Source organism: Pelodiscus sinensis, chromosome 2, assembly GCF_052426305.1.
Source record: "Pelodiscus sinensis isolate ZL-2025 chromosome 2, ASM5242630v1, whole genome shotgun sequence".
Lineage (NCBI taxonomy): Eukaryota > Metazoa > Chordata > Testudines > Trionychidae > Pelodiscus > Pelodiscus sinensis.
In genome coordinates this window covers 55509193-55528221 of record NC_143053.1, presented here as the reverse complement: position 1 = coordinate 55528221, position 19029 = coordinate 55509193, and the positions used below count along the sequence as shown (strand labels likewise).

The 19029-nt window shown below is 40.0% G+C and overlaps 1 protein-coding gene across 6 annotated transcripts in view; it reads right to left on the bottom strand.

Annotated features, from left to right (window-relative positions):
- Nucleotides 1-3907: 3907 nt before the first annotated feature.
- Nucleotides 3908-19029, bottom strand: part of UBE2W (ubiquitin conjugating enzyme E2 W) — a 38024-nt gene continuing 22902 nt past the window's right edge. For 5 of the 6 annotated variants that reach the window (XM_075920507.2, XM_075920508.2, XM_075920511.2 and 2 more), the window contains 3 exons: nt 14401-14556; nt 10536-10629; nt 3908-6332 (listed from right to left, as the gene is read on the bottom strand). In XM_075920507.2, the coding sequence (XP_075776622.1) occupies nt 6319-6332; nt 10536-10629; nt 14401-14556 (264 nt within the window). In that variant the 3' untranslated portion in view covers nt 3908-6318. The remainder of the gene's footprint in view (nt 6333-10535; nt 10630-14400; nt 14557-19029) is intronic. The other variant, XM_089776230.1, reaches the window with a different exon arrangement.

The following is a 19029-nucleotide window of genomic DNA, read 5'->3' as shown; positions in this document are numbered from 1 at the left end:
TCCACCGAACTTCCAAAGACGGCACCTCCCTGCAAGAGAGAGTGGCTGCCTGATGCCCCCGTGTACACCTCTCCTCACCTGCAAAGGAGAGCAGCCATCAAATGCATCTGGCCTGTGCCTGCCTGTGAAGGAGAGTGGCAAACAAATGTCCAAGGGCCACACCTCCCCACGAGGGAGGGCAGCTGCCAAAGGTCCAAAGGCTGCGTTTCCCTGAGAGGAAGGGTGGTCGCCGAATGCCCCTGGCCCTCCCAACCGAAAAGGGAGGGCGGTCACTGAATGTCCAAGGACCGCACCTCCCTGCAAGGGAGGGCGTCTGCCAAATTTCCAAAGGCTGCACTTCTCTGCAAAGGAGAGCAGCCACCTCATGCCCCCAGCGCACACCTCCCTAAGAGGGAAGGTAGCTGCTGAATACCCCTGGCCCACGTCTCCCTGCAAAGGAGGTAGTCCGACGAATGTCCCTGCAAGAATGCGTGAGGACTGTGCTTCCCTGTGAGGGAGGGTGGCTGCTGAATGCGTGAGGACTGTGCTTCCCTGTGAGGGAGGGTGGCTGTTGAATGTGAAAGGGGCATGCCTTCCTATGAGGAAGGGCAGCCACCTAATGGCCCAGGCCCATGTTTTTTTCATGAGGGAGGATGGCTGCTGAATGCCTTCCTTGCTTGCGCCTCCCTGTGAGGAAGGGCAGCCGCTGAAAGCCCCTGGCCTGCGCCTCCCTGTGAGGGAATACTGGCAACGAATACCTGAGGGTTGCTCCTCTGTGCGACGGAAGGCAGCTGCCAAATGCCCCCAACCTGCACCTCCCTGCAAGGGAAGGCAGCTGGCAAACGGCCTCAGCCCATGCCTCCCTGTGAGGGAAGGTGGCAGCTGAATGTCCGAGGGCTGCATGCCTTGCAAGGGAAGGCAGCCGCCGAATACCTCCAGTCCCTACAAGAGAAGGCGGAGGACAAATACCAGAAGGCTGCACCTCCCTGCAAGGGAGAGTGGCCACTGAATGACCAAGGACTGAACCTTTCTTCAAGGGAAGGCAGCCTCTGAATCGACTTTTCAGTTTAGAAAAGAGGAGACTGAGGGGGGATATGATAGAGGTCTATAAAATCATGAGTGGTGTGGAGAGGGCTGATAACTTTTCATTATTTATTAGTTCCCATAATAGAAGAACTAGAGGACACCAAATGAAATTAATGGGTAGCAGGTTTAAAACTAATAAAACAAAGTTCTTCTTCACACAGCGTGTAGTCAACCTGTGGAACTCCTTGCCAGAGGAGGCTGTGAAGGCTAGGACTATAATAGAGTTTAAAGAGAAGCTGGATAAATTCATGGAGGTTAGGTCCATAAAAGGCTATTAGCCAGGGGATAAAATGGTGTCCTTGGCCTCTGTTTGTCAGAGGCTGGAGAGGGATGGCAGGAGACAAATCACTTGATCATTGTCTTCGGTCCACCCTCTCTGGGGCACCTGGTGCTGGCTACTGTCGGTAGACAGGATACTGGGCTAGGTGGACCTTTGGTCTGACCCAGTACGGCCGTTCTTATGTTATGTTCTTAGTGTGTAGATGTTCTTATTCTTCCAGGTGTTTAGCAAATTTTTAAAAATTGATTGAGTTTACCAATTCTTGCTTTCACTAATGAAGTATATTGTTTTCAAGGGAGCAGTTTCACAATGTTTAAAGTTTCAAATGACAATGATCTTGTACTATAATTATTTTTTTAAATAATACAAAACAAAAAGCTCCAAAGATGCTTAATCTAGTATGGGATATTAAATTAAGAATGCCCAAAAATATGAATATCCCTTAGAATATAGAATAACGTATCATAACTAGAATAAAAATAAAATGAAAAATATATTAATAGCACAGAATATGCAATACTGCTATTAAAAATCAAAATTAAATAAAATATAGCAGCAGTAGCCAAACATTTTAGAATTAGAGCCATTTAATTATTTATTTTGAGAGTTTGAAGCACATAATACTTTTAATCTCTTCCAATTTTATAAAGACTCAAAATTCCATTGATTTAAAATTCCTGTTGTAGGAGTTGTGGAAACACTAGATTGCCATCTGATTACACACCAAAAACTAAGTGGGCATACATATCAACCAAAGTCAATCTCTCTTCTTCCACTGCTTAATTTAAAACAAAAATCAGTTTTAGGAAAAGGGAGTTCAGCTGTCATTTTGTTTCTATTTTAGAATTTACAGTAAAGGTCATGTGAATGTACACTTATCTCAAATTTGAACTATGTTGTTCTAGATCAGGCATGTCCAAAGTCCGGCCCGCGGGCCAATTGCGGCCCGTGTTCCGGTTTAATACGGCCCCCCCAGGTAATTTGGCAATATCTATCTTTTATGGCCCCCAACGAATCCATATGTATTGAGATGAATACACTGTAAAATCTCAGTTAATGTCAGTTGGTCTAAATCAGTTATAAATATATTTGGACACAACATGTATACTTGGTGTTATGTTCCTGTTCATATTTTTTTAACTTAAAAGTTGACAGACAACCTTTATTACCAATAATATGTAATGTACTTTACAATGTTCCTGACATATTTCAGCTTCCTGGATTTTTTTTTTCATCTGGCCTTCAGATATGAAAGGCAGTGATTTAACACCTGTTTAGATTTGTCATCCATGTGACGAAATGAAAAGTATGCCGTTTGCAATAAACTTTGCATAAAATAGTTAATTTGCATTTAATTTTAATGGTTCAAAGAATGTCAGGCAAAATGGTCGGCCCTCACGCATGTTCACTTCATCAAATCTGGCCGTCTTTGAAAAAAGTTTGGACACTCCTGTTCTAGATTAAGAAAAGAAAGGTGATAAACACCAAATACCAAAAAAGGAATCTATTTGTCAATCTCAAACATTTAAGATCTTTTCACAGAATTAGTGTTTGGATACCAAGGTTTTTCCCCTTTCCCTCTGAAGTGGAAGATGAGTTTTCATGCCTTTCTGAAGCAGGAGCAACACAAAATTAACAAATGTATTTGATGTGATGTAACTTCAAATTTTCTTCCCAGAACAATCTAAAAATGTACTTGGATATAATGTAATCTCTCTTCTCACAAATGAGAGAGTCTACAATATTCCTGCTTTCCATTGCCATATTTAAAGTGCTTGTCAAAAGGATATCAAAACAGTGATGTGTGTATAAATATCTACACAAACTGAAAAATATTCCCAGAGCAGCATAATTTAGTGGATAGTCTCTCTTCCATATTATAGTATTCAAGTTAAAAAAATTATTTAGGCCTTTGCAATGTATATTTGAGGAACAAAAGGTTAAGCACATCAGTTATGTAAACTCCTTTCTTGATTTCCATTGCATCATTTTTCAGTCACTCTCACCATTCTGTGTCAGACAGCTAAACAAAATATGGGAAATACTTCTATACTTCACCATGCAGGGGTCACATTTATTTCCATTCTGGGACACTGACCTATTTTAAAAACAAGTATTTTTGTGTTATCATATAAATACAGTCAACACAAAACAAGACGTACAACAATTTGAATATTAATTTAAAAAAAAACAAGGTAGTTTGGACCAAATTCTGTTGCCACTTCACGTGAAGAACTCCCACAAACAGAGTTTAACACACAGGGCAAATTCACCCACAAGGTGGGCTATTACCACTTACAACCAATGTAAACCCTATTTTGAGACAGCACAGCACTATCAAGTAATGGCACTATTTATGTGGTGCATACGCTTTGTGCTGGTCTTCTCTACAGGGTGAATTTTAAACAGCAACAGAATTCAGAATCTAAGATAGTTAACTTGAGATGCTCCCTATTCTAATATACCTTGCTTTTTTAGTTTTAAATAAAAATATCCATATTACTTTAACATGATTTTTATGTTTTCTTTTGTTTTGAACAGCAGCATAAATGAGGCCAGCTATTTGATTACTTATTCATCTCCATTTTAATCCATACAATGGTGCTGATAGATGAATCAAATGATGCTAAACACTGCAGCATGTATCTTCAACAAGATACAGTACATTATAAAGCTCTTTTGTATTATCACACAGTATGAAAACAATTACATTAATCTTTGACATGATGCATTGGAACAAGTCTTTCAGAGGCATTAAGTTGTGTCATAGCACTGTTTTTTTTACTGTGGATAGCAAGTCAATATTTGATATGATCTGTTATGTGAACCAGCTATATGAAGAGAAATACCTAGAGCTCTGCAAGCTATGTCAATACAGAGTAATACAGAGCTGGTATGTTAATTAGAAAGATTAAATATTCATAAGTTACTGCTCATGCATACTAACAGTTTGCAGATACTAGTAACTGAATTGTTATGATTAATTTACATTTACAAATTCATGCTAAATACAATTATATAATTAGGAGCATAACTTTCAATTCTCAAGTTATTTTTGTCTCTTAAAAACAGATTTTTAACCTCCTCTTTTTAAAGGTTCATTGTGAAAGTATATATACACCAAATTTATATTCACGACTACTGTTTACTGTTGAGTTTTAAAGGCCAAAAAGGATTTCTAATACAATAGAAAATACAGTATAATAGCCCTACTTTACTGATAACTTCCATAATTCAATGGCTGTACAAAGCAGATACACTTGAATTCTACCTACCCTGAGTTCAACATTTACACTTTTTAAAATTTATGTTTTAAGCATCAGATAACATACAGAAGTATGTACAAGGCTATAAAATGTGTCAATTATACAGCAGTAAAAAAATACTTGAATATTTTCAGCCAATTTTTTGTTCTATTTCTTTTTTTAAGTTTAGCTGTTTCTGGTTCTTATTTTAAAAATAAAGTAAATAATTATTTGTTTAGACATTCTTTTATTGACTACTGCTTTTTTTTTTAAATCAAGGAGTCAACAGTAAGGCAACAGTAAAAACAGCATTGTTATAGAAATGTTGCATATGTGTAAAGGTAGTAAGTTTATAAAAGACATCAGTGCTTCCTAAAAAAGACAGTCTAGTTGTAGTATCATAAAATTACACAGTGGTGGGAACAATTATCTATTTTCAACAATAATTTCTCTGTAGAAAAAAGTTAATCTAGCTGTAATTATTTTTTGTGAAGAAAAAGCATGGAAAAAGTTGTTATGCCTGTGGGACAAGCACATTAAGAAAATATACTTTTGTCTAAACTTAAATAAAAGGTCCACACTTTTGTGTCAAAACATTAAGCCTCTGTCAAAAATGTATTTCTTTCTTTATAGTACAGGACTGAAAGACAAGATGATGCTTACAAAGTAAAGAAATAATTTACAAGAAAATATCTTCTGACAAAGCTTTCCAATCAAAATATTGTTTTGTAACATTCAAACATGACATACAACACAACAAAAGAAACAGCAAACAAACAAAAATGTTATATGGATTGTTTTCAAACACATAAATAAATGAAATATTGTATAGGCAGTAGGGCTCATGCTGATGGCTAGCAGGAAGCAACAGTGTGCAATCTACATGGAAAAAAGTTCTAATGTACAAATTACAGGCCCAATTATGGACTGCAGCAAATTCAATTATATCACTGCCATCTTCTGATATCTTCAAAAAATAAGTCTTGATTAAGCCACTCATGCCCAATTATTACTCATACCGTTGCTTCAGAGATGTGTAACTATATACAAAAAAGGTATTTTTATTTCACCATAGGGATAGCATTTTACCTCTCCCAATGTCATTTGAAAACCTTCCATGTCAAAACAATTTGACAGCAGAAAAACAATTTAATAAATACGTAATATTACAGTTTTTTAGGTAAGCATGTTAAATCATGCTGCTAGTTTTATGATCACAGTGCACAAAATCCAAATAATAAAGAACAGTGTGGTTTTAAAGAAATGTTGGATTCCTTGCTTATAATCCCAATATATCTGAAACTTTCCATAAGCCCTACTATGCAATCAATTTATTTTGCAGCAGGAGCAAAAACTTTTCTTGTTATAACATCCATTGCCGGCAATGGATGTGACAAAACCGCGAAGGAGTTCAACTATTATTGCACAATACATGAAGATCTGGAATTCTGCCGAAAGCTTAAAAATAAAAATAAATGGAATTTTCTGACATCTCCAGACATCTGCATTAATACTGTATGACTAATAAAAGCATGTCAGTTGCATGGACTGAACCAGCGATCAACATGCGCCCAGAGTGCACACTAGTAAAAATGCAGTCAAAGGAAGTAGTCTTCATTGTCTATAGGTCACTTCCAGTCAAAGGTTAAAGTTCAAAGACTGAATGATCAAAGTGCTCGTTTTCTTAGTAGGACAATCTTCTGCTAGGAGGATCACCAAATGTTGTCATCAACAGGTGTCATCTTTAAAATAAATAAAAATTATGGAAAGCAAATACACATTCAAATCTGAATTTTTATGAGGTACAGATGCAGAAGTGACTCCTAGCATTATACCTTTACCTACATGCTATCATATAATATGTCTAGCACTGTTATAATTATGGAATTTATTATATAGTATAAAGTAGGATTAAAAAGTATGACCTTTGTCCCATGCTACACAGTGACTAAGAAAACGTGCTTATCAAAATTATGATTTAACCATGTTGTTATATACTATCAATAAAAGTTATTTTTCATATTAAATATTTTGTATTCAATAATTAACAATCTAAACAATCCATTGTTAGCCTGAAATAAAAAAAATCGGTTTCCTTTCGCCATTTTGCCCTCCACTAATATGCACTATGCATCTTAGTTTGCTTTGATCTTTTGCTAACTGAAAATGCTCTTAAAAGAAAAAAAAACACACATAAATTTGGCAAACAGAATTAAAAATATTAGGAAGGCCACATTTTGAGCAAACCATATCATCACCTGTAAGTGAGTTTAAACTACACCTGGTTTTAATCCAGTTATTTGAAAATTAGTTATCTGACAAGCTGGACTTCTCAAGAAGAGGCTTCCTAATAGTGGCAAGACAGAAAAAAAATTGCACACAGTTGCGTGAGAAGGTGGTAAGCATGAATTTCATTAAGTGGAGAGAAGTATCTTAGGAACAACCACAAAAATATAGCTGATGCAATATAAGGCAAAACGTAAAAAGCTGTTGTAAATCTAAGGTCTTGCATATGGAAATGTTTTTCATCAACTCAATGCATATAATTGTCCCCACACATTTCCCTAGTGAAACACAATATTAATGGCAATACACTAACTTTCAGATTTGTTTCTTCTTTCACAATATTCCACAAGTCACCTGAAGCCTTTCAATGCAGCTACAAAAATGATCTAAGTTATGCATCCAGTTAAAAAGATTAAGTTTAAGAATGGATCTGACTCTTGCTCACAAAGCTTAGTTTACAGGCTCTGAGATTCCAGAGCACAAAACTCCTGGAAGCCTAAGCAAACTGACACAAGCTGGTCAGAGGTATTTTACTCTAATGTAGACATACCCTAAAGTGCACTGTCAAGAAAATAAAAAAAAAGGACTCCAAAGCAAATGCCAGTTGTGTCAGGCTTCCTCCCCCTCCACAGACCTCAATGCTACTCCAGATTTTTGCCTAGAAAAGTGCTGCCTTTTAAAATTTACAAACCTCTTCCTAATCTCAGTTAACAGTAAAATCATTTGTATTGTTAGAGAACTGCTATGAATTGTGTTATTCAAATATACATGTCAAATAATGCTAGAGAAATTATTATAGATGTAGTATTAGAAGAATAAGAATATATATATATATATATATATATAAATACATTTTAGCTTTTTGAATGAATCTCTACTGATGCAACATTTCAGAATTCATCTGAAGCTGCTTCAAGGTTGTGTGAATCATGAAACTTGGTCTGTGTATCTTATGTGAAAAACCTTTGGTCTAGGCAAATAAGATGAAGCAGAGGGACAAGAGGGCTCCAGGAGTGACCCCTGCAAGAAGTAAAAGCTCAAGGCCACAAAAATATATCAGTAAGGATAACTGCTATTGTAAAGTAAGAACTGGATAGAGATAGTCAGACTGACAGAGATTAGATAGAAGAAGAAAGATAAGGTACATTTTAGCAGGATGACCAAAAATGTATTCGTTTAGATTAGATATTGTGATTTATGAACAAGTATTTTAATTATAAAGGTACACAGATGAGGTAACTTGGTTAACTGTGTTTGCACAATGGTATCGAACAAGGGATACAAAATAAGTGATTAACAACAAGAGAGTGGAGAAGACATGAGGAAACCATACCAGAGATCTGAAGAGTGTGTCTTACTGGCCTCAGGAAAGGTAATTTGGCCATTTACTTTTCTTGCCTTGCCTGTTTTTGCAGGTATATGTAATTCAGAGGTGAGAAGAGTATTGTTTAAAATGGACATAAAGGCTACAAGAAACTATTTAAGCCTAAATTTTAAAAAGTGTTGACCTTATCAATACTTCTGTACTCTCTAAATTAAACAGAAGGAGGGTGAAAAACTAAAACTCATCTTTGACTAGGCTAGTTAGACAGGATGTATTAGAGATAAAGAGTGAATATCTGACCTGTCTACAGATAATCCAAGAAACACGCAGGAGCAATCATGGACATTGGTTCAGGACAAACACCATCTTCCTTCCATAGGAATTGATCTCTTGCCTAGTTAGGGAAGGCTAAAGAACACATAAAGGGTGTGACTAGACCACAGGGTTTTGTTGACAAAAGTGGACTTTTGTCGACAAAACTATACCTGCGTCTACACTACGCCGAGTTCTGTCAACATAACGTCGACAGAACTCGGCAGGTTTGTTGACGGTGGTAAACCTCATTCTACGAGGAATAATACCTTTTGTTGACAGAGTTCTGTCGACAGAAGGTGTTATTGCATCTACACTGTCCTTTGCGTCTACACACTCATGTTGACAAAGCAACTTGCTTTGTCGACAGAAGTGGATGTAGTCTAGATGCTCTTTGTCGACAGAAGCTTTGTCGACAAAGCCTCTGTCGACGAAAGCCTGTAGTCTAGATGTACCCAAACACTTTAAGTGACAGTGTTTTGGGGAGTCTGAGACAAAGTCCCCAAAGAGTCACAATCAGATAGGGTGAAGGCAAATCTGAGAACAGTCATATGCCTGTGTCACTATTTTTAAAAGCCCCACTTGAGCATTACTATCCCACTCACATGACTTTGAGCTTAGTACCAATCACTTCTTGGAGAAAGACAAAATGCTTTTTCCCTTGCAACAGGGAAATGGGAAAAATGAGACTGACTGCTTCCTCTCTCTTTGAATAGGGCAGATCATAAAGACTGTCTAAAAGGCTGAGAACAGCTCTTCTGCAAAGGCAGGAAGATCAGCTCTGAAGATAAGCTTCCTATCTTCCCACAATCCAGCACATCTTCAAAGTAATTACATTTTTAACAATCGCTATCTAATTCCCCCTGCGTGCCACTGTCATATAGCAGAAGCAAAGGAATTTAACCACAGTCACATGTAAATAAGGAGAGAGAACATTAAAGGCAATACTACTGAAGGAATTCTGCACCAAAAAATTAAAAATTCTGTACAAAAAAAAATCTGCACAACATATTCTAAAATTCTGAAAAAAACCCTAAATTTTAGTCACCAATAAATAAATGTAGAGGCTACAGCATAGTACTGGGGAGCTCAGGCCACTGGCTGCACAGTGATGGGAGATCACTCTGCAGCTGCCTCCTTGCCCCAGGGGACACAGACTCAATGGTAAATCTGCACCCAAACTTTTAGTGCAAGTGCTAGACTCACCACATAAATTTCCCAGGTTCTTCCCTTTCCTGCCACATATACCAAGATAATAAATGAGAGGGACAGCATCTCTCATATTTGCCCAGGTGTGCAGCAGGCAGGACCAGCTCAAGAGGATCAAAATGGGGAGGGGCTTACTGTGGGGGATCTATGTATGGAGTGAAAGGGTTCTGTGCATGGCAATCTGGGTGTGGGAAACTTAGTGAGGGATCCAGGAGGGATCTGGACGCATGGGAAGTTTTAGGTGCAGGGGTCATAGGAGTATGCAGGGGGATCCAATTGAAGGTGGTTGGGAGGCATGCCTGAATATAGGGGGATTAGAAATCTATGTGTAGCTGGTTGGGGCTCAGTGGGGTAGACATGCAGGGTGAAGGTTCAAATACTGGGAGCTCAGTGGAGGGTGGTCTGGTCTGGATGGGGTCTAGGTGTAGGGAGAGGGGTGTGACAGAAGTTTGGATGCGGAGAGGATGGAAAGCAGTGGACGTGTATGTCCTGTGTGGATTCAGTAAGGATGGGATGTGGGTGTGGGATACGGGGCTCAGCAGGGAATAGTAGGTATGAGGGGGGCCAGATTACACAGGGCTTGGGTCAGCAGAGGAGCAGCTCCTTATATAGTACACCATCCCGTGTCTGAAAATGGAGCAGGAAGGGTGGGGGGGGGGGGGAGAGAGAGACACTTCCTGTAGCCGGCGTGATGTCAAGGAGTGGCTCTGACCCAGACTCAGCCACTCCTAGAAGAGAAAGAAGTCCTGTCTTCCCCCACCCTCAAACAGGGCTAGCAATCCTTTGAAATTCCTACTCCAAATTAAATACTTACCATGATACCACCATTTTGTTTTCTTTGGATTTTTGTTACATGTTCTTACATAAAATGAATTATCTGGAGGTCGCCTCTGCAATAGAAAAAAAACCTAAAAATAATCAAATAATCATTATATTACCTATAGTACATTATACATTTAATTAAGCTTTTACAAAGAATAAATATCATACATTTTGTAAAATGTGTTAAACGCAGGAATAGGCTCTATCTACACTGATCAGGAAACTCACTCTTGCACCTTCCTAGCAAGAACTTTAAGCAGGGATCCTTGTATAGAGAAAAATGGAACTTAAAATACAAGCAAACTAAAATGTTTCTGAAGCTTGGCTTCAATGTATAACAATTAGAGTTTTGAATCCCAGTTTATGTGAAAGTTTCAGAGTGGTAGCCATGACAGTCTGTAACTGAAAAAACAACAAACACTCCTGCAGCACCCTTAGACACTAACAAAAAATGTAGATGGTATCATGAGCTTTCGTGGGCTCAACCCACTCCTTCAGATGAATTGAGTTAAGGGGTCCAGGCTGCAAAATAAATAGCAGAGAAAGAGAGGGGATGGAGAGGAAAATAGAAGGAAAAGAGTGAAAAAATTGTCAGTATTCATATTATATGAAGCTGATAGAGTGGGTTCTAAGTACTCTTAAGGATCCAGTACTTGGCTTTTTAGGTCATTAGGATGTGGAATGTAGTGAGTAATCCAGTTAAGGTCTTTGTTTAAACCTCTATTGCAGGTATCAAACTTGTAAATGAAATGAAGATCTGCAGCATTCCTTTCAAGCTGTTTTTTTTTTAAATTGGCTTGTAATAATATGGTAATTTTGAGATCCATTAATGAGTGCCCAGGCAAGTTAAAATATTCCCCAAAAGGCTTCCCCAACAGAAGCCTTTCATCTGAAGAAGTGGGCTGTGCCCACGAAAACTCGTGATACCATCTATATGTTTTGTTAGTCTGTAGGGATAACATATTAATGTATTGAAAATGATTCCCCCAAATGGAAGTGACTCCCCATAATTTGTTCCCCACAACTTAAAGTGTTTAGATTTATTATTAATTCTTCTTATTATTATTTGTTAAGATTGTTAAATGTTTAGATTTATTATTATTATTGCCCCATTAGAATATAATGTATTAGGTCATGTAACTTAGAACTGTTAAGAATATAATCCTATGTAGCCAGAAACAGCCCCCCCCCCCCCCCCGTGTCCCAGGGCATGCTCAAGCTTGTACAAGGGGCTGCTTGAAATTGACATTGCAGAGATACATTGTAACAATGCATTGTCAAGCCACTAACTCTGCTATGGGAGCCAAGCCCTGTAATTGACTAAGGGCATTGTTATATAATTGACGCCTGTTCTCTTTAAAACATTGTAACTTTACTCAGCACTCAGAGAATGTTTTAAGCAATACCACCCAGAAACTTTTGTAACTACAACTTTTATTATTATACAAAATACTGTATGGGAAACATTAATTAGGGAATGTATGTGAGAGAGAGAGAGTGCTTGGATGATGAATGAATGGTTCTGAGAGGTGCCAGCCTGAGAATACAGCAACAAAGGGCTGAAGAAGGCGTCAGGTGCCAGTGCAACCAAAAGGTGTCAAGTAGAGAAAACCAAGTACTGGAGGTCCACCCGATGACATCACTGACGAGCACCTGGCAGCCACCCTGAAGACATCAGCATGATGCAGCAATTTCCATAGACTGGTATAGGAAGAAATTCCTATAAGACCTGGACTAAAAGACTATGGAATTAGAGTCCAAGGTTCTGCTGCCAGCCCACTAGGAGCTTCAGATGCGCATCTGATCAGGACTTCGCTCCCCACTCCCATCACTTGTGTACAGAGTACCTGGCCAGTACTCTGTCACAAGCAACTTCCAGGCTGGTAACTATAACAAATACACAGAACCTAAATGAATGGATGAATGAATGTTTATATGTATACGGGTTAAGTAGTTAAACAATGTTGTTTGCTTCTATCTTTTCTTTATCTTTTTTATTATTATATTTACAATAAATGTGGCTTTTTGCCTTATCCCCCTCATAAGATCCTGCTTGCTTTTATTTGGTACAACAAGTCTTTAAGATGCTGCTAGACTATTTGGTTTTTTTTTTAGTTTTTCCAGTTACAGACTACCTCAGCTACCCCTCTGAAGCTTTTAGACACAGAAACCAGTGTAGAAGGGACAGGGAGGACTGAGGTTCAAGGCTTCTCATAGGCCAGATTTACTTTTCTGGGGTTCTAGAGTTAGTGGATTTTTATGAACCCCCTTTGTCTCTGGGGTGGGAACAAAAATGAGGGGTTCAATGTGTGGGATGGGGCTGCCAGTGAGTGTGAAAGGAATTCAGGATCTGGGCAGGGAGTGGGGTGCAAGATGGAGTGAGGAGGGTAGGGTCTGGAAGGGAGTTTGGTGGCAGGAGAGAGTGTGGGATGGGGATATGAGAGGCAGTTTGGAGACGGAAGGAGGATGGGGAGTAATGCAGAAAAGGTAAGAAGGTGAGAATGCAGTCAGATAGCTAGTTGGGGAGGGAGGCAAAGAAGTGGGGAGTAAAGGAAAGTGCAGCTTCTGCAAAGTAAAATTGTTTCCCCACCCCGCCCACATCTCCCCTCTGCCCCATGATTCCCCCCCAGCGTGATCCCCTGCATTGCTCAATGCCCCTTGGTGCGAGTGCTGAGACTTGCAGCCACCCAGGAGCAGTGTTGGAGCAAGTAGAGGCACGGGGGTGGGAGTGGGGCGCAGAGTCTCTTTCCTGCCTGGCTCAGCCCTTTACCTGCAGCTCCAGGGCTGGGGACAGGCAGAGCCTGGGACTTTCCAGGGCTGGCTCCAGCCTGGCTAGGTGCAGCAGGGTGCTGAAGGAGAGACTCCCTGCCCCCACCCCCATACACAGCCCGTGGGGAGCAGCGTGCTGCAGCCCAGGCCCTGGCATGCCATATGTGTCAGCTACCCAGCCCCAGATCTGTGGAGCAGGCCCAGCACTGCCGCCTCCTGAAGTAGATGATGAATGCGCACCCCTACACTCTCCCCTCAGCAGGAAGCCAGAGCTGGTGCTCCAGCCTGCAGCAGCACAACTGAGGCTGGAGCCACAGCACTGTCTTCCCGCTACGCGAGAGGAGGGGTGGGGTTGAGCTCCTGCCCTGTGCGCCACTGAAAATCATCTCGCATGCCGCTTGTGGCACGCCTGCCAGAGGTTCCTGACCCATGGTCTGTATGAAGTCTGTCATAGTTTGGTGAGATTCACCAGATAGACTTGGGTTAGCCCCACTCATGAAGATCTGCAGCCTAATGAGTAATTCAATTTTCTAAATAGTATTTTTTTAAGAAAATAGTCACAGGGTGGTCACAGCTGGGCTGCTGGGGGAGCTGAGAGGTGGTGGCTGCATGGCTCAGCCGGGCTGCCTGGGGAAGCCAGGAAGCCTGCGGTATTAGGGCTGAAATGATCTCCCCTGGTCTAGTAAAACCCCTCATCCAGGACCAGTCAGGTCCTGAGGGAGCCGGACCAGGGAGGTCCAACCTGCACCATCACTTATGTACTTCCTTTAAAGTCAATATAAAGAGCTGTCCTAAAAATGTATTTTAGCCTAGTAATGGATATATTTAAAATGTTCTATTCTGTTCTATTCAAGACTCTCTTCTCACAGTAATCAGCAACTAATGAGGGAATTATTGTTCTGTTGACTTTTTAGTTCTAGTATAATACTGTGCTAATTGGAACTACCAAAATGCTTCATTTTTTAAAACGTATTTGCATATAAGAAAAAGGGTTATATTATTCAAGTGTGAGAAATATAGATAAAACCTGTGACTTAGGGAAAATATAAAAACTTACAGGTTTAATTTATTTCACACTGAGTGCATACCTTTTCTTTGCAGCTGGAAAGCATACTAATAATGCTAAGACACACTGATTGCACTGAAAGAGCTGGAGACCAGTCCTCTGTTAGAATGGATAAACAGATATGACCATTGCTATAAACATGAGGATGAACAGGAATATTGTCACCAGTAAACATGACCTAAAAAAAAATAAAAAAATATTAGCACTTGATAAGATTTAAATGAGATACAGATGTGCCTGTGCTAGATTATGCCATCTTTTCTTACACTGAGTAGTACCCTTTAATGTAAGGATGACAGAATCTGGTCCAAAATAATTAGTATGTACGGCAGAAAGAACTAGTACGAAGAACTGAAAGAATAAATGTAATAATTCTTTATAAACAGCAGTGCAGCACAGAAATGTACAAAGACAGCTTCTCTGTATTTTAGCAATATAAAGACATCACAAAGCTTTCATTAAAGTTTTTTTCAGTCTTAAAGCCTTGTCTTATAGATCTATAAAGAAAGGACAATGCAGTGGCTACCCAGCACATTGTTTCAATGTTTCCATGAGCTCTTGCACAAAAGGGCTTATTCCTCGTGGGGAGAGGAATAACTCTTCTGAAAGAAGCCCTCTTTTCCAACGCTTTCCAAATTTACTTGCGCAAGAATGCACTTGCAGTGTAGACGCCCAGCAAGTTTTTGTGGAAGAACTGTTCTCGCGCAAGAAGCCGCCAGTGTAGACATAGACTATATGTACTTTTGCTTGAATCAAGGTGTTAAATTATATAAGATGCACTTTTATGGCAGAACTTTTACTAAGGGAGATCTGGCTATCTTCAACACTCAAGCATCTATTAATACATACTTAATTGTTTTCTGTACTAATCAGTTAATATGCATTGGTCTGTTTTACAATAAGCTGCACACAGCCACACACTGGGTGATGAGTACAAAGAGTACCTATTTGGAACCAAAGGAAAGTAGCTGCCCTCTTGTGGCTCACTTATGAGTGCTTCACCGCTAACCTGGTGGGTGCAGATGTGCAGGTGCAAGTTTGTTCCTTAAAACCTAAGACTGAAAAGTCAGAATTCTAGTTTTTACCCCAATACCTAAAGATATCTTTGTGATTAAGCTTTTCTTATGGCTTTTTGAATGAGTTGTGTCAAAAATGTCTCCACAGAAATCACAATTAGTACTAATTCATAAACTGAACTTTCAGCTAAGAGGTCAAAATTGAATGGACATGAAGACTAAAGTATTCTCACTCTGGGTATTTCTTCTTCCTTTTTTCAGCAGGTAAAGGGGAGGTCTTTTCACATGCACCACTCCCCTGAAAGCCCCACTTTGTAACTTTCCCTCTGGTGTGGAGGATGAATGTAGCTCAAGGGTCAGCAACCTACAGCACGCGTGCCACTTTCATTGGCACACAAGGCAGATGTTCAGCCCTGTCCCATCTACCCCATGCAGTTGGGAGTCTGCACCAACGTTCCCTTAACATGCACACGTACACGGCAAGGCACAAAAAAATTCTAATCTAAGCTCATCCACCTCCACAGCAGCACTCACTTTCCTCCTGCTCCTGGAAGGTAAGTGTTGTAGCTGGTTCCGCTGGGGGGATGTGCACGGCCTGGGGCCATGTTGGGAATCGGCTGTCGCTGGGGATGAGGCCACATTGTGGGGTGGCTGTTGCATTTCAGGCCTAGAACACATGGGAGGGCAGGAGGGTTGCTGCCACGGCATGTTGAAGCCATGGCTGGGTGGGTTGCTGCTAGGGCAGTGTTTCCCAAATGGTGCTCCGCGGAACCCTGGGGTTCCGCAAAGTGAACATAAGGGTTCTGCGAGAACCCGAATGCTCCCCTCTCCCCGCCCATAAAGAGACAGAGGAGCCCGGTGCGCAAAGACACTGGCTCCTTCCCCGCCCCCCTTTCAGACATCTCCCACGTCTCCTGCTGCTGCTCTCCTTTTACCACCGGACCTAGCAGCAGCAACAGCTGCTTGTCCCGCTTCTGCTCGATCAACCCAAGATCCCTCTCCCGCGTCCCCCGCTGCCGCTCTGCTTTTACCACCAGAAAAAGCAGAGTGGCAGCGGGGGATGCGGGAGAGGGATCTTGGGTGGATCGGGCAGAAGCGGGACAAGCAGCTGTTGCTGCTGCTAGGTCCCTTGGTAAAGGCAGCATGTGTGTGTGGTGGTGGTGGTGGTGGGGGGGGGGGGCAGTACTATCAGTGAGTGAAACACCGGAACTCCTACTCTCTGTGAGGATCGGAACAAATCCCCATACACACTGTGAGGACACACGGCTCCTGTGTGTGACTTTAAGTTTAAGAATTCAGTCTAATATCAAAATTCCCCATGGATTGTTGGTTAAAAGAAGAAACTTTAAAGAGAAAAGTGAGTACTTCAAACTCCAGTACTTTTACTGAAACCAGCAAGGAAAATACTGAGGCAGCTCAAGTTAATTATGAAAAATTTCAGCTGACTAATAAGAAACGCAGGTATTGTGAGGACTATTTGGCATTTGGATTCACAAGCAATGGAAATGAAGATGCTCCAGGTGCCCAGTGTGTAGTGTGCAACAAAATATTATCTAATAGTTGTTTAGTTCCTGCTAAATTGTGAAGACATTTTGAAACAAATCATCCAGAATACAAAGATAAAGACATTAGTTTTTTTAAGCAAAAGCTTGAATCGCTTGGAAAAAAGTAAACTCTTCATGTCAAAAATTGCCAAATCTGATAATGAAAATGCAACAGAGGCATCTTACAAAGTAAGCTATCGTATATTGCTCGCCGAAGAAGCACACACTATTGGGGAATCACTCATAAACACCATGTGCAAAAGATATTGTGATGTGTATGTTGGATCAGGAGTCCAGTAAAAAAGTTGAGGCTGTGCCACTATCAAACAATACTGTCACACGTCATATTCACGATCTTGCTGCTGACATCGAGAAGGAGCTTATTTTTCAGCTGCATTTATGTGATGCATATGCATTACAATTAGACGAGTCCACTGACATTGCAGGTCTTGCAGTTCTGCTTGTATTTGTCCGTTATGATTTTAATAGTTCTACTGAAGAAGACTTACTTTTATGTGAATTTTTGCAAACCAATACAACTGGTGAGAATATATTCAATTGTATCAATAACTTTATGAAAACACATTAAATAAGCTGGGAAGAATGTGTTGATGTGTGCAGTGATGGTGCCAAAGCAATGGTAGGAGCAGTGGCTGGTGCTGTAACACGAATAAAAAATGTAGCACCAAACTGCACCAGCAGTCACTGCATTCTCCACAGACACGCTCTGGTAGTTAAAAATATTTCTCCCTCTCTTAAAAATGTGTTGGACGAAGCAGTACAGATTATTAATTATATAAAAACTCGACCATTACAATCAAGACTGTTCAAAATTATGTGTGAAGATATGGGTAGTCAGCACACAGCTCTGCTTCTACATACAGAAGTCAGGTGGCTATCATGAGGAAAAGTGCTGGTTAGATTATTTGAATTGCATCATGAGCTCTCCGCAAATCTGATGGATCACAAATTCCAACTGTCTGATCGTTTAACAGACTTTTTGTGGTTATCGAGATTTGCGTATCTTGCAGACATCTTTACAAAACTAAATGAAGTAAATCTGTCGCTGCAAGGAAAGAATGTAAATATTTTTAATGCGAAAGACAAAATTTTGTCATTGTCACGGAAGCTACAGTTTTGGATCTCATCTGTACGACGAAATGATTTGGATTGTTTACCAACTCTGAATGATTTCCTTGAAGAAAATGGATACAAACTTGATGAAGATATTCGCAGCGACATTGCAGATCATCTCCACGATTTATACACGAACATCATTAAGTATTTTCCAAACATCAATGACAACAATAACTGGATTCGAAATCCATTAAGTTTAACAGAAAAGCCAGTCAGTTTTTCTACACAAGATTATGAAAACCTAATTGAAATCGCTTCAGATGGCCAATTAATACAAAAATTTAAAAAAGTTTCTCTGATTACATTTTGGAGTGACTTATGTCAAAGTCAAGAATATTCAACTTTATCAAGACACGCAATTCGTCAGCTGTTACCCTTTGCCAGTACATACTTGTGCGAAACTGGGTTCTCAAACTATGCAGCAATGAAAATGAAATACAGAAATCGACTGAATGCTGCGCCAGATATGCGAATCCAACTTTCTAGTATTAAACCAAATATAAAAAGAATTTGCCAAGAAAAGAAAAACCACTCTACACATTGAAAACTATGAATATAATTAATATTATTTGATAGTTTTATTTTTTGTACATATTTAATATGATTTTTGTTGAATATAAATGGTGTTATATTCAATATGTTGAATTTAAATGAATGGTGATCTCATGACCATATTTAGCATCTTATTACTACCAATTGTGGTATACTGGCAGTCTGGGTGTGGTTTTTTTTTGTTTGTTTGTTTGCTCGACAAACTTAATCCCTGGCGAGGGGGTTCCTTGAAATTTTTCTGAGTTTGAAAGGGTTCTGTGGTCAAAAAAAAATTGGGATACACTGTGCTAGGGGGTTGAAGCTGTGGGTGTGCGAGTTGCTGCTGGAGGAAGGGGGAAATGCTGAAGTCATGGTTGGCCAGGTTGCTGCTGCTGGGGTTGGAGCCATGGGTGGGGGTGTTGG